This window comes from Euprymna scolopes, chromosome 34 (assembly GCF_053919585.1).
Source record: "Euprymna scolopes isolate OS-2025 chromosome 34, ASM5391958v1, whole genome shotgun sequence".
Lineage (NCBI taxonomy): Eukaryota > Metazoa > Mollusca > Cephalopoda > Sepiida > Sepiolidae > Euprymna > Euprymna scolopes.
The window spans coordinates 30,912,064-30,939,964 of record NC_136515.1 but is presented as its reverse complement, the minus strand read 5'-3'; the positions used below and the strand labels follow the sequence as shown (position 1 = coordinate 30,939,964).

At 38.2% G+C, this 27,901-nt stretch overlaps 1 protein-coding gene across 5 annotated transcripts in view; it reads left to right on the top strand.

The window, feature by feature from the left end:
• The window catches only part of LOC145259152 (centrosomal protein of 135 kDa-like), a 493,729-nt gene that overhangs the window by 95,655 nt on the left and 370,173 nt on the right, over window positions 1-27,901 (top strand). For all 5 annotated transcript variants that reach the window (XM_080116863.1, XM_080116866.1, XM_080116865.1 and 2 more), the window contains exon 3: window positions 13,708-13,875. In XM_080116863.1, the coding sequence (XP_079972989.1) occupies window positions 13,708-13,875 (168 nt within the window). The remainder of the gene's footprint in view (window positions 1-13,707; window positions 13,876-27,901) is intronic.

Sequence of the window (27,901 nt, the reverse complement as noted above, 5' to 3'; positions counted from 1 at the left end):
CTCTCTCACCCTCTTTCCCTTCTATCTATATTAGCACTTATCAAGGCCAATAGGCAACTCGAGGATGAGAGTTCAAACGTGCACATTAGTGCTCTTCTGCCTCTCTCTCACACTCTTTATCTTCTCTCTCTCTCTACCCTTGTTTCTCTTCTCTCTATATTAGCACTTATCAAGGCCAATAGGCAACTCCAGGATAAACTCGACGATGAGAGTTCAAATGTGCACAGTATTCAAATTTGGGAAAGAGGATGGAACAACTTTCTCTTCTGCCTCTCTCTCACACTCTTTATCTTCTCTCTCTCTCTACCCCTGTTTCTCTTCTCTCTATATTAGCACTTATCAAGGCCAATAGGCAACTCGGGGATAAACTCGACGATGAGAGTTCAAACGTGCACAGTAGTGAAATTTGGGAAAGAGGATGGAACAACTTTCTCTTCTGCCTCTCTCTCACACTCTTTATCTTCTCTCTCTCTCTACCCCTGTTTCTCTTCTCTCTATATTAGTACTTATCAAGGGCAATAGGTAACTCGAGGATAAACTCGACGATGAGAGTTCACATGTACACAGTAGTCAAATTTGGTAAAGAGGTTACAAAAAAACTTTCTCTTCGGCCTCTCTCTCACACTCTTCATCTTCTCTCTCTCTCTACCCCTGTTTCTCTTCTCTCTATATTAGCACTTATCAAGGCCAATAGGCAACTCGAGGATAAACTCGATGATGAGAGTTAAAATGTGCACAGTATTCAAATTTGGTACAGAGGATAGAACAACTTTCTCTTCTGCCTCTCTCTCACACTCTTTATCTTCTCTCTCTCTCTACCCCTGTTTCTCTTCTCTCTATATTAGCACTTATCAAGGCCAATAGGCAACTCGGGGATAAACTCGACGATGAGAGTTCAAACGTGAACAGTATTCAAATTTGGGAAAGAGGATGGAACAACTTTCTCTTCTGCCTCTCTCTCACACTCTTTATCTTCTCTCTCTCTCTCTCTACCCCTGTTTCTCTTCTCTCTATATTAGCACTTATCAAGGCCAATAGGCAACTCGAGGATCAACTCGACGATGAGAGTTCCAACGTGAACAGTAGTCAAATTTGGAAAAGAGGATGGAACAACTTTCTCTTCTGCCTCTCTCTCACACTCTTTATCTTCTTTCTCTCTCACCCTGAAAGATTCCTCTCCCCTAAGAATAAAACATCTGTTCAATATATGCTTTTGTTTTTTCATTGTTTATACGGTCCCGGGCAACGCCGGGTAGCCCTGCTAGTAATATATAAATCTTAAACGTCTGTCTGTATGTATGTTTGTTTGTAACGCTAAAACTTTTGAAAGACGGAACCAGACTTGATAAATTTGGTATCATATCGAAGCCCCATATCCCGGATGACAAATATCGAAATTTCACGTCAAACGGACCAGTAGAAGGAGGTCAACTGATCGTTTTTCTCCCAGGGGGGCCCCCAAAAAACCTGTCATTGTAACGTTATTCATTACGTGTCACGTGACGTGACGTCAGCTCAGTAAAATGTCGGCTGCGGCTGAGGTACATAAAAACTGCCTTCGGAGGAGTAATTGATACTATAACACAGTTAAATATTAGTTTTCGACTCGAACCGTTATTACCAACGGAATTATCGCACTCCAAAAAGCAAAATTCCAAAATTACACGAAAATTGACGTAGGGAAAATGTTTTTATTTTTGCTTGAAGTTTTTTGCCGGCGAAAGTGACTTTGCTCTTTGTAAAACATGTAAACAAAGGTTTAGCCATTTTCTTTTTACTTTCTAACTCTGTTAAACTGGAAGGGGGAGGGGTGGGTATCAGTATCAGGCCGCTTATGTACACGAACATTAGGTCGCAGTTTTCCCAAGCACTCTTTCTCTCTCTCTCTCTGACCGTCTTTCTCTCTCTCTCTCTCTCGCCGTCTTTCTCTCTCTCTCTCGCCGTCTTTCTCTTCTCTCTCTCTCACTCCCTTTCTCTTCTCTCTCTCTCGCCGTCTTTCTCTCTCTCTCTACCACTTTCCTAACTCTCTCTCTATCACCATATTTCTCTCTCTCTCTCACTCTCTTCTCTCTCTCTCTCTCTCTATACCTCGTTCTCTTCTCTTTCTCTCTCTCACCCTCTTTATCTACTCTCTCTCTCTCTCTCTTTCACCCTCTTTCCCTTCTATCTATATTAGCACTTATCAAGGCCAATAGGCAACTCCAGGATGAGAGTTAAAACGTGTACAGTTAAACTTGAAGGGGGAGGGGTGGGTATCAGTATCAGGCCGCTTATGTACACGAAAATTAGGTCGCAGTTTTCCCAAGCACTCTTTCTCTCTCTCTCTCTCGCCGTCTTTCTCTCTCTCTCTCTCGCCGTCTTTCTCTCTCTCTCTCGCCGTCTTTCTCTTCTCTCTCTCTCACTCCCTTTCTCTTCTCTCTCTCTCGTCGTCTTTCTCTCTCTCTCTACCACTTTCCTAACTCTCTCTCTATCACCATATTTCTCTCTCTCTCTCACTCTCTTCTCTCTCTCTCTCTAGACCTCTTTCTCTTCTCTTTCTCTCTCTCTCCCTCTTTATCTACTCTCTCTCTCTCTCTCACCCTCTTTCCCTTCTATCTATATTAGCACTTATCAAGGCCAATAGGCAACTCCAGGATGAGAGTTCAAACGTGCACAGTTAAACTTGAAGGGGGAGGGGTGGGTATCAGTATCAGGCCGCTTATGTACACGAAAATAAGGTCGCAGTTTTCCCAAGCACTCTTTCTCTCTCTCTCTCTTGCCGTCTATCTCTATCTCTCTCTCTCGCCGTCTTTCTCTCTCTCTCGCCGTCTTTCTCTTCTCTCTCTCACCCTCTTCTCTCTCTCTACCTCTTTCCTAACTCTCTCTCTATCACCATATTTCTCTCTCTCTCTCTCACTCTCTTCTCTCTCTCTCTCTCTCTCTAGACCTCTTTCTCTTTTCTTTCTCTCTCTCACCCTCTTTATCTACTCTCTCTCTCACCCTCTTTCCCTTCTATCTATATTAGCACGTATCAAGGCCAATAGGCAACTAGAGGATGAGAGTTCAAACGTGCACAGTAGTGAAATTTGGGAAAGAGGATGGAACAACTTTCTCTTCTGCCTCTCTTTATCTTCTCTCTCTCTCTACCCCTGTTTCTCTTCTCTCTATATTAGCACTTATCAAGGCCAATAGGCAACTCGCGGATAAACTCGCCGATGAGAGTTAAAATGTGCACAGTATTCAAATTTGGGAAAGAGGATAGAACAACTTTCTCTTCTGCCTCTCTCTCACACTCTTTATCTTCTCTCTCTCTCTACCCCTGTTTCTCTTTTCTCTATATTAGCACTTATCAAGGCCAATAGGCAACTCGAGGATAAACTCGACGATGAGAGTTCAAATATGCACAGTAGTGAAATTTGGGAAAGAGGATGGAACAACTTTCTCTTCTGCCTCTCTCTCACACTCTTTATCTTCTCTCTCTCTCTACCCCTGTTTCTCTTCTCTCTATATTAGCACTTATCAAGGCCAATAGGCAACTCGAGGATCAACTCGACGATGAGAGTTCAAACGTGCACAGTAGTGAAATTTGGGAAAGAGGATAGAACAACTTACTCTTCTGCCTCTCTCTCACACTCTTTATCTTCTCTCTCTCTCTACCCCTGTTTCTCTTCTCTCTATATTAGCACTTATCAAGGCCAATAGGCAACTCGAGGATCAACTCGACGATGAGAGTTCAAACGTGCACAGTATTCAAATTTGGGAAAGAGGATGGAACAACTTTCTCTACTGCCTCTCTCTCACACTCTTTATCTTCTCTCTCTCTCTCTCTCTCTACCCCTGTTTCTCTTCTCTCTATATTAGCACTTATCAAGGCCAATAGGCAACTCGAGGATCAACTCGACGATGAGAGTTCAAACGTGAACAGTAGTCAAATTTGGGAAAGAGGATGGAACAACTTTCTCTTCTGCCTCTCTCTCACACTCTTTATCTTCTTTCTCTCTCTCTCACTCTGAAAGATTCCTCTCCCCTAAGAATAAAACATCTGTTCAATATCTGCTTTTGTTTTTTCATTGTTTATACGGTCCCGGGCAACGCCGGGTAGCCCTGCTAGTAATATATAATTCTTAAACGTCTGTGTGTATGTATGTTTGTTTGTAACGCTAAAACTTTTGAAAGACGGAACCAGACTTGATAAATTTGGTATCATATCGAAGCCCCATATCCCGGATGACAAATATCGAAATTTCACGTCAAACGGACCAGTAGAAGGAGGTCAACTGATCGTTTTTCTCCCAGGGGGGCCCCCAAAAAACCTGTCATTGTAACGTTATTCATTACGTATCACGTGACGTGACGTCAGCTCAGTAAAATGTCGGCTGCGGCTGAGGTACATAAAAACTGCCTTCGGAGGAGTAATTGATACTATAACACAGTTAAATATTAGTTTTCGACTCGAACCGTTATTACCAACGGAATTATCGCACTCCAAAAAGCAAAATTCCAAAATTACACGAAAATTGACGTAGGGAAAATGTTTTTATTTTTGCTTGAAGTTTTTTGCCGGCGAAGGTGACTTTGCTCTTTGTAAAACATGTAAACAAAGGTTTAGCCATTTTCTTTTTACTTTCTAACTCTGTTAAACTGGAAGGGGGAGGGGTGGGTATCAGTATCAGGCCGCTTATGTACACGAACATTAGGTCGCAGTTTTCCCAAGCACTCTTTCTCTCTCTCTCTCTGACCGTCTTTCTCTCTCTCTCTCTCTCGCCGTCTTTCTCTCTCTCTCTCGCCGTCTTTCTCTTCTCTCTCTCTCACTCCCTTTCTCTTCTCTCTCTCTCGCCGTCTTTCTCTCTCTCTCTACCACTTTCCTAACTCTCTCTCTATCACCATATTTCTCTCTCTCTCTCACTCTCTTCTCTCTCTCTCTCTCTCTATACCTCGTTCTCTTCTCTTTCTCTCTCTCACCCTCTTTATCTACTCTCTCTCTCTCTCTCTTTCACCCTCTTTCCCTTCTATCTATATTAGCACTTATCAAGGCCAATAGGCAACTCCAGGATGAGAGTTAAAACGTGTACAGTTAAACTTGAAGGGGGAGGGGTGGGTATCAGTATCAGGCCGCTTATGTACACGAAAATTAGGTCGCAGTTTTCCCAAGCACTCTTTCTCTCTCTCTCTCTCGCCGTCTTTCTCTCTCTCTCTCTCGCCGTCTTTCTCTCTCTCTCTCGCCGTCTTTCTCTTCTCTCTCTCTCACTCCCTTTCTCTTCTCTCTCTCTCGTCGTCTTTCTCTCTCTCTCTACCACTTTCCTAACTCTCTCTCTATCACCATATTTCTCTCTCTCTCTCACTCTCTTCTCTCTCTCTCTCTAGACCTCTTTCTCTTCTCTTTCTCTCTCTCTCCCTCTTTATCTACTCTCTCTCTCTCTCACACCCTCTTTCCCTTCTATCTATATTAGCACTTATCAAGGCCAATAGGCAACTCCAGGATGAGAGTTCAAACGTGCACAGTTAAACTTGAAGGGGGAGGGGTGGGTATCAGTATCAGGCCGCTTATGTACACGAAAATAAGGTCGCAGTTTTCCCAAGCACTCTTTCTCTCTCTCTCTCTTGCCGTCTATCTCTATCTCTCTCTCTCGCCGTCTTTCTCTCTCTCTCGCCGTCTTTCTCTTCTCTCTCTCACCCTCTTCTCTCTCTCTACCTCTTTCCTAACTCTCTCTCTATCACCATATTTCTCTCTCTCTCTCTCACTCTCTTCTCTCTCTCTCTCTCTCTCTCTAGACCTCTTTCTCTTTTCTTTCTCTCTCTCACCCTCTTTATCTACTCTCTCTCTCACCCTCTTTCCCTTCTATCTATATTAGCACGTATCAAGGCCAATAGGCAACTAGAGGATGAGAGTTCAAACGTGCACAGTAGTGAAATTTGGGAAAGAGGATGGAACAACTTTCTCTTCTGCCTCTCTTTATCTTCTCTCTCTCTCTACCCCTGTTTCTCTTCTCTCTATATTAGCACTTATCAAGGCCAATAGGCAACTCGCGGATAAACTCGCCGATGAGAGTTAAAATGTGCACAGTATTCAAATTTGGGAAAGAGGATAGAACAACTTTCTCTTCTGCCTCTCTCTCACACTCTTTATCTTCTCTCTCTCTCTACCCCTGTTTCTCTTTTCTCTATATTAGCACTTATCAAGGCCAATAGGCAACTCGAGGATAAACTCGACGATGAGAGTTCAAATATGCACAGTAGTGAAATTTGGGAAAGAGGATGGAACAACTTTCTCTTCTGCCTCTCTCTCACACTCTTTATCTTCTCTCTCTCTCTACCCCTGTTTCTCTTCTCTCTATATTAGCACTTATCAAGGCCAATAGGCAACTCGAGGATCAACTCGACGATGAGAGTTCAAACGTGCACAGTAGTGAAATTTGGGAAAGAGGATAGAACAACTTACTCTTCTGCCTCTCTCTCACACTCTTTATCTTCTCTCTCTCTCTACCCCTGTTTCTCTTCTCTCTATATTAGCACTTATCAAGGCCAATAGGCAACTCGAGGATCAACTCGACGATGAGAGTTCAAACGTGCACAGTATTCAAATTTGGGAAAGAGGATGGAACAACTTTCTCTACTGCCTCTCTCTCACACTCTTTATCTTCTCTCTCTCTCTCTCTCTCTACCCCTGTTTCTCTTCTCTCTATATTAGCACTTATCAAGGCCAATAGGCAACTCGAGGATCAACTCGACGATGAGAGTTCAAACGTGAACAGTAGTCAAATTTGGGAAAGAGGATGGAACAACTTTCTCTTCTGCCTCTCTCTCACACTCTTTATCTTCTTTCTCTCTCTCTCACTCTGAAAGATTCCTCTCCCCTAAGAATAAAACATCTGTTCAATATCTGCTTTTGTTTTTTCATTGTTTATACGGTCCCGGGCAACGCCGGGTAGCCCTGCTAGTAATATATAATTCTTAAACGTCTGTGTGTATGTATGTTTGTTTGTAACGCTAAAACTTTTGAAAGACGGAACCAGACTTGATAAATTTGGTATCATATCGAAGCCCCATATCCCGGATGACAAATATCGAAATTTCACGTCAAACGGACCAGTAGAAGGAGGTCAACTGATCGTTTTTCTCCCAGGGGGGCCCCCAAAAAACCTGTCATTGTAACGTTATTCATTACGTATCACGTGACGTGACGTCAGCTCAGTAAAATGTCGGCTGCGGCTGAGGTACATAAAAACTGCCTTCGGAGGAGTAATTGATACTATAACACAGTTAAATATTAGTTTTCGACTCGAACCGTTATTACCAACGGAATTATCGCACTCCAAAAAGCAAAATTCCAAAATTACACGAAAATTGACGTAGGGAAAATGTTTTTATTTTTGCTTGAAGTTTTTTGCCGGCGAAGGTGACTTTGCTCTTTGTAAAACATGTAAACAAAGGTTTAGCCATTTTCTTTTTACTTTCTAACTCTGTTAAACTGGAAGGGGGAGGGGTGGGTATCAGTATCAGGCCGCTTATGTACACGAACATTAGGTCGCAGTTTTCCCAAGCACTCTTTCTCTCTCTCTCTCTGACCGTCTTTCTCTCTCTCTCTCTCTCGCCGTCTTTCTCTCTCTCTCTCGCCGTCTTTCTCTTCTCTCTCTCTCACTCCCTTTCTCTTCTCTCTCTCTCGCCGTCTTTCTCTCTCTCTCTACCACTTTCCTAACTCTCTCTCTATCACCATATTTCTCTCTCTCTCTCACTCTCTTCTCTCTCTCTCTCTCTCTATACCTCGTTCTCTTCTCTTTCTCTCTCTCACCCTCTTTATCTCTCTCTCTCTCTCTTTCACCCTCTTTCCCTTCTATCTATATTAGCACTTATCAAGGCCAATAGGCAACTCCAGGATGAGAGTTAAAACGTGCACAGTTAAACTTGAAGGGGGAGGGGTGGGTATCAGTATCAGGCCGCTTATGTACACGAAAATTAGGTCGCAGTTTTCCCAAGCACTCTTTCTCTCTCTCTCTCGCCGTCTTTCTCTCTCTCTCTTTCGCCGTCTTTCTCTCTCTCTCTCGCCGTCTTTCTCTTCTCTCTCTCTCACTCCCTTTCTCTTCTCTCTCTCTCGCCGTCTTTCTCTCTCTCTCTACCACTTTCCTAACTCTCTCTCTATCACCATATTTACTCTCTCTCTCTCACTCTCTTCTCTCTCTCTCTCTAGACCTCTTTCTCTTCTCTTTCTCTCTCTCATCCTCTTTATCTACTCTCTCTCTCTCACCCTCTTTCCCTTCTATCTATATTAGCACTTATCAAGGCCAATAGGCAACTCCAGGATGAGAGTTCAAACGTGCACAGTTAAACTTGAAGGGGGAGGGGTGGGTATCAGTATCAGGCCGCTTATGTACACGAAAATAAGGTCGCAGTTTTCCCAAGCACTCTTTCTCTCTCTCTCTCTCGCCGTCTTTCTCTATCTCTCTCTCTCGCCGTCTTTCTCTTTCTCTCTCTCTCTCTCTCTCTCTCTCTCCGTCTTTCTCATTCTCTCTCTCTCACTCCCTTTCTCTTCTCTCTCTCTCACCCTCTTCTCTCTCTCTACCTCTTTCCTAACTCTCTCTCTATCACCATATTTCTCTCTCTCTCTCTCACTCTCTTCTCTCTCTCTCTCTAGACCTCTTTCTCTTTTCTTTCTCTCTCTCACCCTCTTTATCTACTCTCTCTCTCACCCTCTTTCCCTTCAATCTATATTAGCACTTAGCAAGGCCAATAGGCAACTAGAGGATTGGAGTTCAAACGTGCACAGTAGTGAAATTTTGGAAAGAGGATGGAACAACTTTCTCTTCTGCCTCTCTCTCACACTCTTTATCTTCTCTCTCTCTCTACCCCTGTTTCTCTTCTCTCTATATTAGCACTTATCAAGGCCAATAGGCAACTCGAGGATAAACTCGACGATGAGAGTTCAAACGTGCACAGTATTCAAATTTGGGAAAGAGGATAGATCAACTTACTCTTCTGCCTCTCTCTCACACTCTTTATCTTCTCTCTCTCTCTACTCCTGTTTCTCTTCCATCTATATTAGCACTTATCAAGGCCAATAGGCAACTCGAGGATAAACTCAGCGATGAGAGTTCAAATGTGCACAGTATTCAAATTTGGGAAAGAGGATAGAACAACTTTCTCTTCTGCCTCTCTCTCACACTCTTTATCTTCTCTCTCTCTCTACCCCTGTTTCTCTTCTCTCGATATTAGCACTTATCAAGGCCAATAGGCAACTCGAGGATAAACTCGAGGATGAGAGTTCAAACGTGCACAGTAGTGAAATTTGGGAAAGAGAATAGAACAACTTTCTCTTCTGCCTCTCTCTCACACTCTATCTTCTCTCTCTCTCTACCCCTGTTTCACTTCTCTGTATATTAGCACTTATCAAGGCCAATAGGCAACTCGAGGATAAACTCGACGATGAGAGTTCAAACGTGCACAGTAGTGAAATTTGGGAAAGAGGATGGAACAACTTTTTCTTCTGCCTCTCCCTCACACTCTTTATCTTATCTCTCTCTCTACCCCTGTTTCTCTTCTCTCTATATTAGCACTTATCAAGGCCAATAGGCAACTCGAGGATAAACTCGACGATGATAGTTCAAACGTGCACAGTAGTTAAATTTGGGAAAGAGGATGGAACAACTTTCTCTTCTGCCTCTCTCTCACACTCTTTATCTTCTCTCTCTCTACCCCTGTTTCTCTTCTCTCTATATTAGCACTTATCAAGGCCAATAGGCAACTCGAGGATAAACTCGATGATGAGAGTTCAAACGTGCACAGTAGTGAAATTTGGGAAGGAGGATAGATCAACTTACTCGTCTGCCTCTCTCTCACACTCTGTATCTTCTCTCTCTCTACCCCTGTTTCTCTTCTCTCTATATTAGCACTTATCAAGGCCAATAGGCAACTCGAGGATAAACTCGACGATGAGAGTTCAAACGTGTTCAGTATTCAAATTTGGGAAAGAGGATAGATCAACTTACTCTTCTGCCTCTCTCTCACACTCTTTATCTTCTCTCTCTCTCTACCCCTGTTTCTCTTCTCTCTATATTAGCACTTATCAAGGCCAATAGGCAACTCGAGGATAAACTCGAGGATGAGAGTTCAAACGTCCACAGTAGTGAAATTTGGGAAAGAGGATAGAACAACTTTCTCTTCTGCCTCTCTCTCACACTCTTTATCTTCTCTCTCTCTCTACCCCTGTTTCTCTTCTCTCTGTATTAGCACTTATCAAGGCCAATAGGCAACTCGAGGATAAACTCGACAATGAGAGTTCAAATGTGCACAGTAGTGAAATTTGGGAAAGAGGATGGAACAACTTTCTCTTCTGCCTCTCTCTCACACTCTTTATCTTCTCTCTCTCTCTCTACCCCTGTTTCTCTTCTCACTGTATTAGCACTTATCAAGGCCAATAGGCAACTCGAGGATAAACTCGACGATGAGAGTTCAAACGTGCACAGTAGTGAAATTTGGGAAAGAGGATGGAACAACTTTCTCTTCTGCCTCTCCCTCACACTCTTTATCGTCTCTCTCTCTCTACCCCTGTTTCTCTTCTCTCTATATTAGCACTTATCAAGGCCAATAGGCAACTCGAGGATAAACTCGACGATGAGAGTTCAAACGTGCACAGTAGTGAAATTTGGGAAAGAGGATAGAACAACTTACTCTTCTGCCTCTCTCTCACACTCTTTATCTTCTCTCTCTCTCTACCCCTGTTTCTCTTCTCTCTATATTAGCACTTATCAAGGCCAATAGGCAACTCGAGGATAAACTCGACGATGAGAGTTCAAATGTGCACAGTAGTGAAATTTGGGAAAGAGGATGGAACAACTTTCTCTTCTGCCTCTCTCTCACACTCTTTATCTTCTCTCTCTCTCTACCCCTGTTTCTCTTCACTCTGTATTAGCACTTATCAAGGCCAATAGGCAACTCGAGCATAAACTCGACGATGAGAGTTCAAACGTGCACAGTAGTGAAATTTGGGAAAGAGGATGGAACAACTTTCTCTTCTGCCTCTCTCTCACACTCTGTATCTTCTCTCTCTCTACCCCTGTTTCTCTTCTCTCTATATTAGCACTTATCAAGGCCAATAGGCAACTCGAGGATAAACTCGACGATGAGAGTTCAAATGTGCACAGTATTCAAATTTGGGAAAGAGGATAGAAAAACTTTCTCTTCTGCCTCTCTCTCACACTCTTTATCTTCTCTCTCTCTCTACCCCTGTTTCTCTTCTCTCTATATTAGCACTTATCAAGGCCAATAGGCAACTCGAGGATAAACTCGACGATGAGAGTTCAAATGTGCACAGTATTCAAATTTGGGAAAGAGGATGGAACAACTTTCTCTTCTGCCTCTCTCTCACACTCTTTATCTTCTCTCTCTCTCTACCCCTGTTTCTCTTCTCTCTATATTAGCACTTATCAAGGCCAATAGGCAACTCGAGGATAAACTCGACGATGAGAGTTAAAACGTGCACAGTAGTGAAATTTGGGAAAGAGGATAGAACAACTTTCTCTTCTGCCTCTCTCTCACACTCTTTATCTTCTCTCTCTCTACCCCTGTTTCTCTTCTCTCTGTATTAGCACTTGTCAAGGCCAATAGGCAACTCGAGGATAAACTCGACGATGAGAGCTCAAATGTGCACAGTAGTGAAATGTGGGAAAGAGGATGGAACAACTTTCTCTTCTGCCTCTCTCTCACACTCTTTATCTTCTCTCTCTCTACCTCTGTTTCTCTTCTCTCTATATTAGCACTTATCAAGGCCAATAGGCAACTCGAGGATAAACTCGACGATGAGAGTTCAAACGTGCACAGTAGTGAAATTTGGGAAAGAGGATGGAACAACTTTCTCTTCTGCCTCTCTCTCACACTCTTTATCTTCTCGCTCTCTCTACCCCTGTTTCTCTTCTCTCTATATTAGCACTTATCAAGGCCAATAGGCAACTCGAGGATAAACTCGACGATGAGAGTTCAAACGTGCACAGTATTCAAATTTGGGAAAGAGGATAGAACAACTTTCTTTTCTGCCTCTCTCTCACACTCTTTATCTTCTCTCTCTCTCTACCCCGGTTTCTCTTCTCTCTATATTAGCACTTATCAAGGCCATTAGGCAACTCGAGGATAAACTCGACGATGAGAGTTCAAACGTGCACAGTAGTGAAATTTGGGAAAGAGGATAGAACAACTTTCTCTTCTGCCCCTCTCTCACACTCTTTATCTTCTCTCTCTCTACCCCTGTTTCTCTTCTCTCTATATTAGCACTTATCAAGGCCAATAGGCAACTCGAGGATAACCTCGACGATGAGAGTTCAAATGTTCACAGTAGTGAAATTTGGGAAAGAGGATGGAACAACTTTCTCTTCTGCCTCTCTCTCACACTCTTTATCTTCTCTCTCTCTCTACCCCTGTTTCTCTTCTCTCTGTATTAGCACTTATCAAGGCCAATAGGCAACTCGAGGATAAACTCGACGATGAGAGTTCAAACGTGAACAGTAGTCAAATTTGGGAAAGAGGATAGAACAACTTTCTCTTCTGCCCCTCTCTCACACTCTTTATCTTCTCTCTCTCTCTCTATCCCTGTTTCTCTTCTCTCTATATTAGCACTTATTAAGGCCAATAGGCAACTCGAGGATATACTCGACGATGAGAGTTCAAATGTGCACAGTAGTGAAATTTGGGAAAGAGGATGGAACAACTTTCTCTTCTGCCTCTCTCTCACACTCTTTATCTTCTCTCTCTCTCTACCCCTGTTTCTCTTCTCTCTATATTAGCACTTATCAAGGCCAATAGGCAACTCGAGGATAAACTCGACGATGAGAGCTCAAATGTGCACAGTAGTGAAATTTGGGAAAGAGGATGGAACAACTTTCTCTTCTGCCTCTCTCTCACACTCTTTATCTTCTCTCTCTCTCTCTACCCCTGTTTCTCTTCTCTCTATATTAGCACTTATCAAGGCCAATAGGCAACTCTAGGATAAACTCGACGATGAGAGTTCAAACGTGCACAGTAGTGAATTTAGGGAAAGAGTATGGAACAACTTTCTCTTCTGCCTCTCTCTCACACTCTTTATCTTCTCTCTCTCTCACCCTGTTTCTCTTCTCTCTATATTAGCACTTATCAAAGCCAATAGGCAACTCGAGGATCAACTCGACGATGAGAGTTCAAACGTGAACAGTAGTCAAATTTGGGAAAGAGGATGGAACAACTTTCTCTTCTGCCTCTCTCTCACACTCTTTATCTTCTCTCTCTCTCTCACCCTGAAAGATTCCTCTCCCCTAAGAATAAAACATATGTTCAATATCTGCTTTTGTCTTTTCATTGTTTATACTGTCCCGGGCAACGCCGGGTAGCCCTGCTAGTTGTTTATAATGTCTTAAAAATCAATGCTTTCTTATAAAAAAAAAAAAGGAAACTCACAGTAATATGGATGAAATTATTTTATGGAAAAAAATCAGAGCTCATATCTTAAGTCATTGTGTTCTTACCTATACTGTTTTCTCTTCCATTTTTTTTCCTTTAGTAGTTCTTCTCTTTTGTGCTTTTTGTGCCTTATTACTCCTCTATCTCCTTTCCCTCCCAGTCTCTCACAGTTACCTTTCCTCTCCCATCTCTTCTCATCTTTTCTTCATATAATGTGTTTTGGAGGTAATTTAACTCAAATAAATCTGCTTATGTAAGCATTTTATTTGAATATGAAACACCTGAAATTTTGTCTCTTGGTTTATTTTCCAGAATTGAAATGTTCTATGCGAAATTCTGGACACACTTTGGCAGATTTGAAATTCCTGAACAACCAATATATGCAAAAGATTAAATCCTATGAAAAGGAATCCAAAGAGAAATCAGATCGTATACAACAACTCCAAGAAAAGAACTTTCATGCTATCGTCCAGACACCAGGTCATTATTTTCTTCAGTTCAATTTTTGCTTTTAATAGTGTTACTATTTACTATGCAAACGACCACTACACTTTGATCTTGATCAAAAGTAGTTAAATTCACATATCTTTAGAAAATAGTTTTCTTTTCGTTTACAGTTGTAACTTTATCAGTAGTTTTATTCAAGAAAAATATGAATACAAACAAATATAATTTTGATACTTTGAAATTCGTGTAACCTTGATCGCAACTCTCCTAGGTAAAAAAAAAAAAAAAAAAACCATTTATTTTTCTATAGTGATGTTTGTGAAGAGTAGAAAGTGGAACCTGGGTTTACTTTTGGCAACCTCATAATTCTCATTTCCCTTATTCTGTCACATCCCTTGAGCAATGTGTTTTTGGCAAAGAAAGAAGAAATGCTATTTTTAAGGTCAGGATCTATTCCATCTAACAGTTATTGTTGGCTTGTTTTTGACTTTGAAGTGCTATTTTTATCCCTTTACGTTAAGTGGCTTCATACCTATTCTTTACGTTAAGTGGCTTCATACCTATTCTTTACGTTAAGTGGCTTCATACCTATTTTTATCCCTTTACGTTAAGTGGCTTCATACATATTCATTAAAAAACATAAATTTAGTGAAAATCATGATTTGTAAGACATTTTATTGTCTTAATCAATACTATCAGGAAAATCTTGCATGGTCCAAGTGAGGCTTAGGAAAAAATAATTAAGAATATAATTATGTTCATAATGTTTTTTTCTAAACAGAATAAAAAATACGTTGTTCTTTTCCTATTTTATTTTCTATTTCAATAAATATTTGCCTAGTAATAAAAAAGAAAAATATGTGTATTTATGAAAGTTACATATAGTAGAAATTTTTTTTTTTTTTTTTTTTTTACACAGTGATCACCACTTATCAAGGCCCAGAAGCCACTCAGGGATAAGGGTTATTGCAAGTACATTACGTTAGTGTGGAGATTTGATGAAGTGTTTATTTAAGGGGGCGGTTCATTAGGAATTTGTTAACATTGGACTTGAAGACATCCAAGTTGTAGTCCGGAGGGAAGCAGGCAGACGGAACAGAGTTCCACAGGCGTGCAGTTCTAAGAAAGAAGCTTTGTTCATGGAATCCGCGTTTTGATTTAGGCACAGATATAGAGTGGGGGAAATTCTTCGCAGTGGATTCAGCTAGACGGGTGTTTTTTGTGAAAGATTGGCAAGGGGGGACTAGAGATTGGAGTTCAGACGAGCACCTGCCATGGAAATAACGATAAAACAAGGATAGGCTCGCAACGTCTCTTCTGTGGGAGAGAGGTTGCAGGGTAGAGAAAAGGGCATCCCCCACTAAGCCACGAAGTCTATTTTGTACTCTGTCAAGGCAGGATAGGCTGTTTTTAGCAGCTCCTGCCCAGATATGGCAACAGTATTCCATCCTTGGACGTACTTGGCTTTTATATAGATAGAGAATTGCATCAGTAGATATCAGAAATAGACAAACACAGAAGATCTGAAGTCAGAGAAAATAGTAGCATTAGCATCTAGAGAAAGAAATCCATTGTGCATTTTATATGAACAGAAACAAGTACAATTACAATGCAATAACACTGAAGAAAAAACTTTAAAAAGAAAATTAATCTAAACCTAAAATTACAAAAAATTATCATGATGTACCCAACACTTCTACCACGCCGTCCAATAAGTGAAGTCCCCAAGTTCAACTGTGCTGGGTCCTGGTTGGTGACTTGGTACCTGGTAGTCACTGTGGCGAAGGCTCTGGATGTTGAAAAGTCTTGTCTGACTAATCACCATTTCCTTTACATTAAGAAAAGATCAAAAAGGTAAATAGTCTGGCACTGGTTATCAACATATGTATTACTAGGAAGCAAAGGCCATTTCAAGCCAAAAGAAGAAAGAATAACACTCCACTCCAATGATTGGTCTTTTTGGATAAAGTAACAATGATCATTCATTGAAAAATTGTACACTCTGACTTTTCACAAGTTTTAATTTAGGCTCTTAATATAGGTATCCTAAACAAAAATTTTATTTTCATTATATCTAAAAAAAATTAATGTGGTCATATAGATTTTTGTAAACCATAAACAAAAGTACCAAATTTATTTTGGTAGCCCAATTAGCCATCAAATTATGATCGTTCAAAGTTTGTCGGAAAGTTGAAAATTTGCTATCATGGTCCAAAAGCCAAATTTCATAGTATATAACTAAAAATGTAAGCTACTAACAAGTGAAAACTCCCTATAAATGTAATGTCATCTTGTGGTAAATGAAAATTAATACTAATGAAAGCAATAATTATTAGATGAAACCAACCTAAATACTAAGCAAAATTCCACTACCAACAGGAAAAAAGTGCAAATATGACACAGAAATGCAACTTTAACTGTTCATATCAATTTCATTTCAATGGCTAATGTATTGAATCTTCTTATATGAGTCCTAACACATTAGAGATCAAGATAATTTTTTCTTTTAATTATAAATTGATAAAACCACTCAATGTGGACCATGTAAAAGCAGTCGAACAAACAATTTGGTGAAAAGGGCAAAAAAGGGTTAAAAAAAATGAGTGAAAAGTATACGTTACTGAAATTGCTGTAAAAATGTAACCATTGGAGGTAGAAGCTTAAAACTTTGCAACTTTACTAATTTTTGGGGTGAGGAATTTGAAAAAATGGTTGCCTTGTTTCTAATAAAATTTTTTACCACAGAAATATTTTTACTTTGGGGAATTTAAACTCGCCAAAAAAGGGCCGACAACAATAAGATTTAGAAATTTGTTATACAAAAAGTCACAAGTCATTTTTTTTTTTTCTCAAGCATTGAAAAACTTTCAACTTAAAAGACAAGTAAACAAGTAAGATATTTTATAGGCAGAGGTCTTACTACAATTCCTTTCCTTATTTTCTCTCAGAATTCTTTCATAAGCTTCTGCTATGGTAAATATATCAAGAACACTCCAAATCCTACCATCACTTGAAACTGGCATTACCTCAAAACCCCATCTGTAAACAAATGCTGACTCTACCTGTGCAATGTCATCTGATGAAGTCCATCGAAAAAAAATCTTTTCTACCTTTGGTTTGCGATAAAAATTTTATTATACCATTGGATGCAGATGACTTGGCCAATGTAAAAGTTGGTGTCATAGTAGTCGATGCTCATAACTGAGATGGTTCTTCATCACAACTGCAGGAGTTATCTGAATGTTCAGCAGATTCACTAAGGGACTTTTTTGTTGCTTTGGAGGTGGAAATGAATCAACTGGATTTCTCAAGTAGTCGGAGAGAGCAGCTTCCAGTTGAACTTACTGGTGTTGATTTTGACACCTAACACAACCTTGAGATATCTCCGTTCAAGTTTATCAAAAACACTTGATAGAAGTCTTGCGGGTACTTTTACAGGTTATCGCCGAAAATGGAGATGCAATTTTTTTGTGTACCTGTTGTTGAAATCCAAGGGAGAAATCAGTATTTTAAACTATGATCGAAGCAGGAAATAAATTTTAAAAAAATTAAAATATGTAATAATTTTTCAGTTTCATTTAAATTAATTTGTTCTTGACCCTTTAAAGTTGCTTTAATTTAAAAAATGTTTCATTAAAATTATTTATTTGTTTGGAAAAAAAACAACAAAAAAAAAAAACTATTTTATAAAAATCCAATGTGCTTTCATTACAAAATCGTTTTATTAAAATTATATTTTTTTAATGTAAATTTTCAATAAATGTTTTTACAATTATATTTTGATAAATTTTTGTACAGTAAACGTTTTGGTTTTCAGATGGTGCTCGCCCAGGTTAGACAATTATGAATATGTCATTTTCATTTTCTGTTTTTAATAATAAAAATATATATAGGTTTCATGAAAAACATTCCCGTTTTCATTAATTATCGAAACATTTTCAATTAAATAATTACGAATATATGTTCTCTTTCACGTTCTTTATTTACTTTACTCCATAGTTCCTTCCAGAAGTAATTAATATCTAGTTTAATTTTGTTTGTTATTTATTTGTAACTTCGGTCATAATTTAAAATACTGATCTCTCCCTCGGATTTTAACTTCAGGTGCCCGAAAAACAATGGTGTCTCCACTTTCGGCGATAATGTAGAAGTACCGTCTCGGGAATTATTAAATAAACAAAAAAAATGATTTTTTCCAGTGAAATTAGTTTTTTCATTTATGCGTCATGTGCACATAACTATTATTTTTTTAAGTAATGTACAATGTAATTAAAAAATAATTTGACAAAATCTTCAAAACGCCCGATAGAAAATAAACAAAAAAAATGCACATTTTGACGTGAAATTAATTTTTTTTATTTACAGATGACTTGTTGCACGTAACTTAAAACTTAGCTATATTTTGTTAATTTTTTTTTTAAAAGTAATGTAACTGTACAGTCTAATAAAAAATAATTTAACAATTTATCAACATAAATTTAACAATTTATCAAAAACGTCTGACAGAACACAAGAGAACAACAAAAAAATGAGGCACATTTTTGAAAATTAAAAAAAAATTTGCAGTCAGTTACAATGAAAAATTAATTAAAATGTACCCAGTTTAATTTTTAAAAGATAATTTAACAATGCTGAAGTTTATCCAACCGAAAGAAGATAAAGCAAAGAATGAAAGTTTGAAAGAAGATATAGAAAATAAACAACTGACATTATTTTTTAAATTGTAAATTTTCATTTTTATTGATGCGCTTGTCACACTAAAAATATTATTTTAAACAATAACGTTCTATAACTTTTAAATAAACAAAAACAAACTCACTTAAGAACTTCGATATATGTATATATACAAGTTGTTTGTTTACGTTTTCGTTGGGTCGTGCTGACAGTTGATTTTTGTGATGATACTTCATACTTCGTACTTCGGTCACTTGGCATTAAGTTGTAAATCTCGATGTGTAGTTACAGTCACTTTTATTAGTGGCAGTCCTTGATTTATGAGCGTAGTAATATGACACCAACAGATTATTAAAGAGGAGATATTTCTCTACAAAATGGTGTGATTTTCAGAATTTTTCAATTGAATTTCTTTCATATTTCTTTCACTGAAGTTTTCAAGTTGGATTTTTTTTGTGAAAAACAACTTAAAACCCTTTTTTAAGCTCACCATATTGATAAGTGACCTTTTTTCTTTAAAATGGTACTATCTTTTATACGTAGAGACTCACAATATTGCACGCACCAAATTTGAAAAACACCAACATTTTTTGTGTGTAAAAAATAAAGCGGCGTTCACCAAAATTAGTGACATAACTTGAAGTAGCCTGGAAAAAAAATCTATTAAAGACACAAGAAAAAGAATTATATATCTATAAAGCAAAAAAGATTAAATTTTATTTAAAACAAAACTTTATCAAAATAACCCAAAAAATAAACGAGATATCACAAGTTGAAGTTAAAGGAAATTTAACTTTATTTACCAGTTTTCGCATCCTAAACTAGGTTAGTTTGGGATACCTACTTAATATTCATATCTGGATGGTACTCTGGTAAAACCTGGGTGATTGTTTTAGTTTAGTAATTTCAACCCCAGTACTGAGGATCAGTCTCTTTACAGTATGGAGTCTAGTGTGTGAGCCAAGCGCAACAGGAGCAATTTTCAAGTTTAACGATTTCAACCCTAAGTATTTGGATTAGCCTCTCAATGGTGTGGATTCTGGGCGATTTTCAAGTTTTGCAGTTTTAAGTTTGTGTGGTGTGGAGAACAGTGGGCGAGCAGAGTGAAATCTGTGCGATTTTTAAGTTTAGTTATTTTAACCCTAAGTCCAGGGGTCAGTCTCTTAATTTGGTGGAGTTTAGTGGTGAATAAAGCAAAGTCTGAGCAATTTTAAAGTTTGTCATTTCAACCCTAAGTTTGAGAGCCAGTCTCTAAGCGATGTGAGCTAGTGGAGAACAAAGTGAAGTATAAAACTATCAAAGTCACAACCTCACTTGTTAAGCTATGTCAGAGGTCAAATCCCAATAACTATAAAGTTCTTTGCAATTGCACTGGTTATCAAGGCTAATAAGACTCAAAATTCTGAAACCGGGCAATTCCGGGTGATACACTTTCCACCCCGTCTAGTGACTCTAGTGCACATCTCTGCTGTACAGAAGAGTTGATTAACCCCATGCAGTGAATCTTTTGTTTGTTTAATCTATTCTTTTTTTAGATGGGTTGGTTTCCGATGCTGTTGCTGAAGAAAAAAATGTTTGTTAAATATTCCAGTAAAAAATAAAATAACTCTATGATCGAATAGGCTATAGTAATAAGCACATAATCTGTAAAGTATTAACAAAATTATACAGAACTAGCATTTCAGCCCGGCGTTGCCAGAGTGTTTGAATGTGTATGTTGAGCAAAAAAAAAAAGAAGTGGTAATAGGAAGACAGGCTCAAACCCGTACCGCGAAGGAGGAAAAGAACGGGAAAAAAAACCTGACATCTTTGCGGTTACGACCACCGCCAAATCTGAAGTGACTTATGTTTAAATTAAGGCTAGACAATCGAAAGGAAAGGATATCTTTCAAAAATATCGGCGAAAAAAGCGACCCCCCCTCCCTGTAGAAAAGTGCCTAGTTGAAGGTGAATATATTAATGTTTTTAGCCAATTTTTCAATATTTGTCGTATGAAAGGTTGAACTTTTCAACGATACTAATCTTGGTAAAATCTGTCACCTCTGTCAAAAGTTTTAGGCAGACATGCAAACATACACACATTATATATTGGTAACTGTTGTGTCTGTATCAATAACAACACGAACGCAGAAAGTAAAGGTAAAACAAATATATTAAGATGAAAAGATAATACGTTTACAAAGGTGCAGTTGTATTGCAGTTGGAAGATTGTCCGGCAGAGGGCGTGTTAAAGTCTTTCATGGAGCAACCGGCACATGCGTCTTGCCTATCCGGCGTTCCAACACAGCTCCCCGGTCTTGCTGACTTGATACCTTTATATCTTGTTCACCCATGTATGCTAATTAGTGGGCGTCTCCACAACACCTCCCTCCCAAGATTTGAAGTCGTGTAGATTTCAATATCTTTTCCTTTTGGTGTTCATTATCATTGGGTCTATAGCCTTTCTTTTCCTTCCCGATCTCCTCGGTTCGGGCATGGTCTGTGGTGGTTCAATATTAAACATTTCGTATACTATATCAATTGGATCTTCCTGTTCCTCAGGTTTGTTATGTTCGTTGTCCTTCCTATGCCATTTTCTCAATTGATTTTGGTGTCTTTTGTGTATACCTTTTGGACCTTTTATCATGTAGACCAAGCCGCCGATACGTTTATCTACCGTACCCGACTCCCAATATGACATATTATTTTTAAAACATTTAAAATATACCTGATCACCAGGTTTAAACCTTTTACGTGATGTGTGTGTTGTTTTATATATGACTGCTTGCTTTGATATTAATTTATCAAGTGGTGATTTTATTTTTCTCGCAAACACTAATTCTGCTGGCGATAATTTCGACGGTGTATTTGGGTTCTCAGTTATCCTGTATATTTGCAGTAACTGTGGTAATGCTTTATCCGTCGGTGTCCCTATCGATTTTCTAAGGGCACACTTTATCATATCCATGAACCTTTCCGCTAATCCATTTGATCTAGGATGGAACGGTGGTGTAGTTATATGATTTACCTGAAGCGATTACACAAAAATCCTTGAAAAAACTTAAAGTAAATTGTGTTCCGTTATCTGTGACTACAATGTCTGGTACCCCAAAACGTGCAAATATTTCATGCAGAAAACTTATTGTGTTATCTGTCATTGGGTTTTTGACCCGCTTTACTTCCAGCCATCTGGAAAAACTATCTACTATGATTAGGTAGTATTGTCCCTCGATCAGTCCAGCAAAGTCTAGATGAATGCGTGACCATGGATGATCAGTTTTTTTCCAAGGTTTATGAACTATCTTAGCGGCTAACGCACAACCTTTACATTTGTTTACTGTTAATGCAATATCCACATCCATATTACGCCAGTAAACATAACTCCTCATAAGTGTCTTCATCCTATTTATACCCGTGTGTCCTGTATGAAAATCATGTAAGATCTTTTTCTGCAAGGTTTTCGGTACAACCACTCTTTCACTATATAATAATACCTCATTGCATAAGGAAAATATACTTTGCGTTTTTCCATCATTTTCCCTTAATTTTTTCTTTATGTCTTTGATGACGTCGTCATTTTCAGCCTCCCTTTTTATATCGGTAAGCGTGACTGGTAATTCTCTTATTATATTCGCCACTATGTTTTTTTCCTCATAATTGGAACATATAGCTGCAATTACTGACTCTTCAACGGTTTCCTCCATTTTTGGTATAAGCCTTGACAATCCATCTGCATGATCTATTTTTTCCGAACGTAGATGTTTTATTTGAAAATCATAATTTAGCAAGATCGTACCCCAACGGAGTAACCGATTTACCGTATATACTGGTAAGCCCTTTTTTGAGCCGAAGATTGTCACTAGGGGCTTGTGGTCTGTTTCCAGTATAAAATGTCTCTCGTACAGATAACGGTGGAATTTTTCACCGCGAAAATAATGCTTAATGCTTCCTTTTCTATTTGGGAGTAAGCCTTCTCTGACGGAATTAGGGTCCTTGAAGCGTGCGCTATAGGTTCCTTTGTTCCATCTGGCATGATATGCTGTATACATGCTCCTATACCATATGAGCTCACGTCACTCGCAACAATTATTTGTAATTTTGGGTCATAATAAGTTAAGGATAAATCTGATGTCAAAGTCTTTTTAATTTCCTCAAATGAGTCTTGACATTCTTTTGTCCATATCCATGGTGTTTCTTTCTTTAATAATTCATTCAGCAGAGCTCTTAGGTCGTGCATGCCTTTGATAAATACTTGGTAGTAGTTCGCAAGGCCTAAGAAGTTCTGTAATGTCGTCACGTTATGTGGTGCTGGCATGTTCCTAATTGCTATCGCTCTTTCTGGATCAGGGCGTCGACCATCTTTACTTATTATTTGTCCTAAATACTTGATTTCATCTAGACAAAACTCACATTTGTTTTCTTTCACCTTGAATCTGTACTCGTTTATTCTTGTGAACACTTGTTTTAAATGCTGTATATGTTCACTTATGGATGCGCTCCTTATGATTATGTCATCCAGGTATGCACAAGCACAATCTAAACTGTTCAGCATTGTGTCCATTGCTTGCTGGAATATCACCGGCGCGACTTTTATCCCGAACGTTAATCAGTAATACTTGAATAACCCTTTGTGTGTGTTAATGCATAAAATCTTTGAGCATTTTTCTTCTATCGGAATTTGCAAATAGGCATCAGACAAATCTATTTTTGAAAAACTTTTCCCACCATTTAGTTTGGCAAAAATCTCTTCCGGGCTTGGTAAAGGGTAATGGTGATCTTGTAGCATATTATTTAACCCGGTTGAAAAGTCTCCGCAGACTTGAATCTGTTCCAATTTCTTCTTTACGCACACTGTAGGCGCTGCCCAAACGCTAGTTTCGATTTTCAATAAAATGCCCGTTCTTTCAAGTCTGTCTAATTCGCTATCTATTTTGTCTAATCCGGCGAACGGCACGTTCCGTTTTTTCTTAAATACTGGTGTTGCATCCTTTTTTAGATCGAACGAAACTTTAACTATAAATATTTCTGGGAATTCGTTCTTTAGTTCATTTTTAATATTTTCTGACGTTGTGGTGCAGCTGGTTATTTTTTTACAAAAAGCGTTCATCAGTTTATCCCAAAGGTTGAATTTTTCAATAAAATCTGTTCCTAATAAATTCTCGCTTTCTTTAATTACGAAGATTTTCAATTTCTTCGTTGTGCCATTTGAATTAATGGGCAGGACGACTTCTTCGAATTTGATTTTGTCTCCTGTCACCGTTCTTGCACCCTTACTTGACTTTTGAAGAGTCGGTTTATCCAGTTTTTTCCAAGTGCTAACGTTTATTACCGACAAATCTGCTCCAGAATCAAGTTGAAATTTTATTTGTTTGCCGAAAATATTAACTAACACATATTTTTGTAAATTGTCTTTCTCTTTGTCGTTTGTTCTCATTTGGTGTACTCTATATTTTGTTCCGCAACAAATACTCTTATGTCCGACTTTGTTGCAATTGAAGCATCTGATATTTTTGTAAGGACAATCCTTTCCCTAATGTTTTTCATCACATCTTCCGCAATTATTACTTGGTCTCAATTTTCTATAGTTCCTTTGACTTGAATTGTAATTTCGTTTTCTGTAATTAGAGTTTGAGTATTTATAACTCGCGTAATCTTTTGGATTTTGACGAGTCTCACACTTTCTTTGCCTTGCGTTTCTGCCAGACTTTTTAATCTTTCTTATGTATGACACTCCTGCTTCTTCTATATCTCTGGAGTCTTTTTTTTAGTGATACTGCCCTTTGACAATCTTCTGCTAACTTGTGTCAGACCTTGTTCTGTCTCTAATTTTGAGAGAACGCGTCTTCGGATCTCTGAATTTTTTGTAGAAACTAGACCCTGTGCAAAAATTAAACATTTGAAGTCGTCCACCGTAAGTTCCGATAATTTAAAATTGTGGCAGTGTTTATTCACTACTGACACATATGTCAGGTAGTCCTGCTCCTCCGCTTTCTTAAGGTTCATACACGACCATCTCTTGTGAAAAAGAGACCTGTTCGGTCCGAATAACTCCTTAAGAAGTTTTACGGTCTCAGCGAAGTCTAACTGATTTGTTCTCCTTGGCAATATGAAATCAACAAATTTGCAATGTTCACTGGTACCAAGCTTTCGAAGTAATAAACTTACTTTGTTTGCGTTTGACCAGCTTTCGCAATCTGTTTCGAAAATATCTTCATACCTCTTGAAGTATGCCTCAAAAGTTTTATCCTCTTCCGGTAGATACGTGAACACATCTATGCTATTCACAATTGTTGCGTTGGAAAAAGTCGTATTGCTTTCCTGTGCAGAATTAGTCGTTAATCTTTCCAACAAATCTTTTTGATCAAGTTGCATTTGCTCTATACATTTAAGAAGCCGTTCATTCTGTCTTTCGTCTCTTTCTTGTAGTTCTTTTTTCTGTACTTCGTCTCTTTCTTGTAGACGCATTTGCATTTCCGCGAATAACTTGATAAGATCCTCCATTTTGTTTTTCGAATTAGTAAATCAGTCACTTTTACAATTTCCTTTCTTTAATAACTACGAACAACCGATTCCTTTTGTTACGTCATTAATTACATACAAGAAAGAAAAAAATTTCCTTAGTACACTGAGAAAAAAAAAATCACTTTTTCAAAACAGTCTACCTAATAAGTTCATGGTATCCTAGAGAAACACTTTTTTTTTGTGTGTGTGCACTTTGCAGAAAGGGTTACTGTAACTTTCAAGTTTTTTTTTTCTCGTAGGCACTTTTTTTTTTTGTTGTTTTTTTAAGTGTCCCGGGTTTTGAATTTCCTTTTCAAGTAGTCACAAAAAATAATCTTGGTGTTTTGCAAGTATCCAGCGCTTGAATATCACATTCGACAATTTTGTATTTGCTGCGTTTTAAACATTGAATTCCCGAGTTAATTTTTTTTTTTTCAATCTTTGACGAGTAAGTATTTCCCGAATACCACTGTTGAGTTTGATAATGTATTTTCTCACGCGTAAATCTTTTTTCGAAATCCCGTCACCACTGTGGCTGTATCAATAACAACACGAACGCAGAAAGTAAAGGTAAAACAAATATATTAAGACGAAAAGATAATATATATTTACAAAGGTGCGGTTGTACTGCAGTTGGAAGATTGTCCGGCAGAGGGCGTGTTAAAGTCTTTCATGGAGCAACCGGCACATGCGTCTTGCCTATCCAGCGTTCGAACACAGCTTCCCGGTCTTGCTGACTTGATACCTTTATCTATATCTTGTTCACCCACGTATGCTAATTAGTGGGCGTCTCCACAACAGTAACTAAAAATTTTCGATCCAAACCGATGAAAAAGCTTGCCCTATCTCTGAATACCCTTTATGTAAAATTTCAAATGTTTAGACCAGGAATTGTCTTGAGTAATTTGGTAGAGACCGCAGAGGTTAAATTTTTTAAAACTTTGACCCCTATTATGATCCCTTAAAATTTATTGTTTTGGGCTCAAATCAAGTTATTAAGTTAGATCCATGTCCAGGGAACCTATATCTAAAATTTCAAGTGTTTAGACCCAGAATTGTCGGAGGAGTTTGGTAGAGTTCTCAAAAGTCAAATCGTTGAACTTTGACTCCTTAACAGCCAAATTTCTGACTGAAAACCGATCACAAAGATTTTCCCTAATCTCAGTATATCAAATTTTGAGTCTGTAGACTTAAAAGTGACAAAGTTATTGCGTAGGGAAATGTACACACACAGACACACAGACACGTTCACTTTTATAGATATATTAGCATGGGTGCCCGGCGTTGATTAAAAAAAAAAAAAGTGGTGGTAGGCAGGCAGGCTCGAACCCATAATGCAAAGGAGGAAAAGAACATGAATAAAAACGTGACGTCTTTGCTCTTTTGCCTATCGCCAAACTGGAAGTGATGTAATTTTAAATTAAGGCTAATCAATCAAAAAGAGAGGATGGCTTTTGAAAACATCGGTGAAAAAGCGCCTAGTTGAGGGTGAAGTGATTAATGTTTTTAGCCAATTTTTTCCGTATTTGTCGTCCGAAGGGTCGGCTTCACAACGATACCGATCTCGTGAAAATCCGTTGCCTGTTGAAAGTTTTAGGCAGACAAACATACACATATATATACATACATTTAAACAAACAGGTGAGATTTATATTATAGATTATATTGGACGCAATATATAGTAATGATTTAAAAAGTTAAAAAAATTAAGACTCGTGTGCCACCACCAAGAATCGAAACAAAAACCTTCAGTTAGCGACTTATTTTTGCCTCTGCTGCCAATGACTGGGCCATGAAGACATATTTACTGCAAGGCTAAAAGTTAAAACATGAACCAAGAGCTACTACGTTATACGTTCGTAATGACGGCGTTCGACCTTCACCTGGCAAATTTCTTTTTTTTTTAATTTTCATACTTTTGCACCGATTTTTCCGGGCTAAAAGCCAAATATAAAGTTTCGCATGGATTCAAATACCTTATACATGAAGTTTCATGTCTGTAAACCAATAACTCTAGGAGGAGTTTGGTGGCAAAATTTTTTAAACAAAAATGTTTACGTATACATAATATATATGGAAACTTTTGTGTTTACTATAAACTTTTTACGCAAATATTATGCAAGTATAAATCATGTAGAACATCTGCATTAGTATAATTACACGTAATAGTTAACTAAAGATGATCATCCCGTAAGAAAACCGAAGAAACTAATAGGGAATTAATTAAAATGAATGTTTAAAAGAATATGCAAATTAGCTAGCTCTTCTGCTAGTGAATTTAAAAGTGAAAACATGATAAATAATTTTAATAATGAAAACAAATGATAAAATACAAAAAAACTGAAATCAAACAAATAATTTAAATACAAACAAACAATAAAAGTTACTAGTGCTGAAATATTTTTTTAATTTAATTTATTATGTAATGGGTGGTATCATAGAAGGTACCAAATATGTGAGTATGTTTCGTTGTTCTTATTTAGATTACGACTTATATATTTGTTGTTGTTCATGTTGTAAGATGTAAGAGTCTTAGAGTGATAGAGACAGCCTTGGGAGTGTTCATGTGTTGAGTGTTCATATGTCTTAAGATGTTCATGTTTGTGGAGATAGCATATTGGAGACATAAACAGGGTATATATAAAGAGAGAAACAGTTCTGTATATATATAATAGACAGTGTACATGTTACTACACAATGAGAGGAGATTTGATATATAGATAGATAGACAGCGAGTGCGTTTGACATTTACATTTGACAGTTGTACATATAATATAAACACGTTACCTTTCTTGTTGTAATGATGAACACAGAAAGAGGGCAGTTATAAAAAATATGATGATCATTTATTCTTCGACCGGTCAGAAATGATTCTGTATTTCAGGGATTTAAAGTTTTACATGGT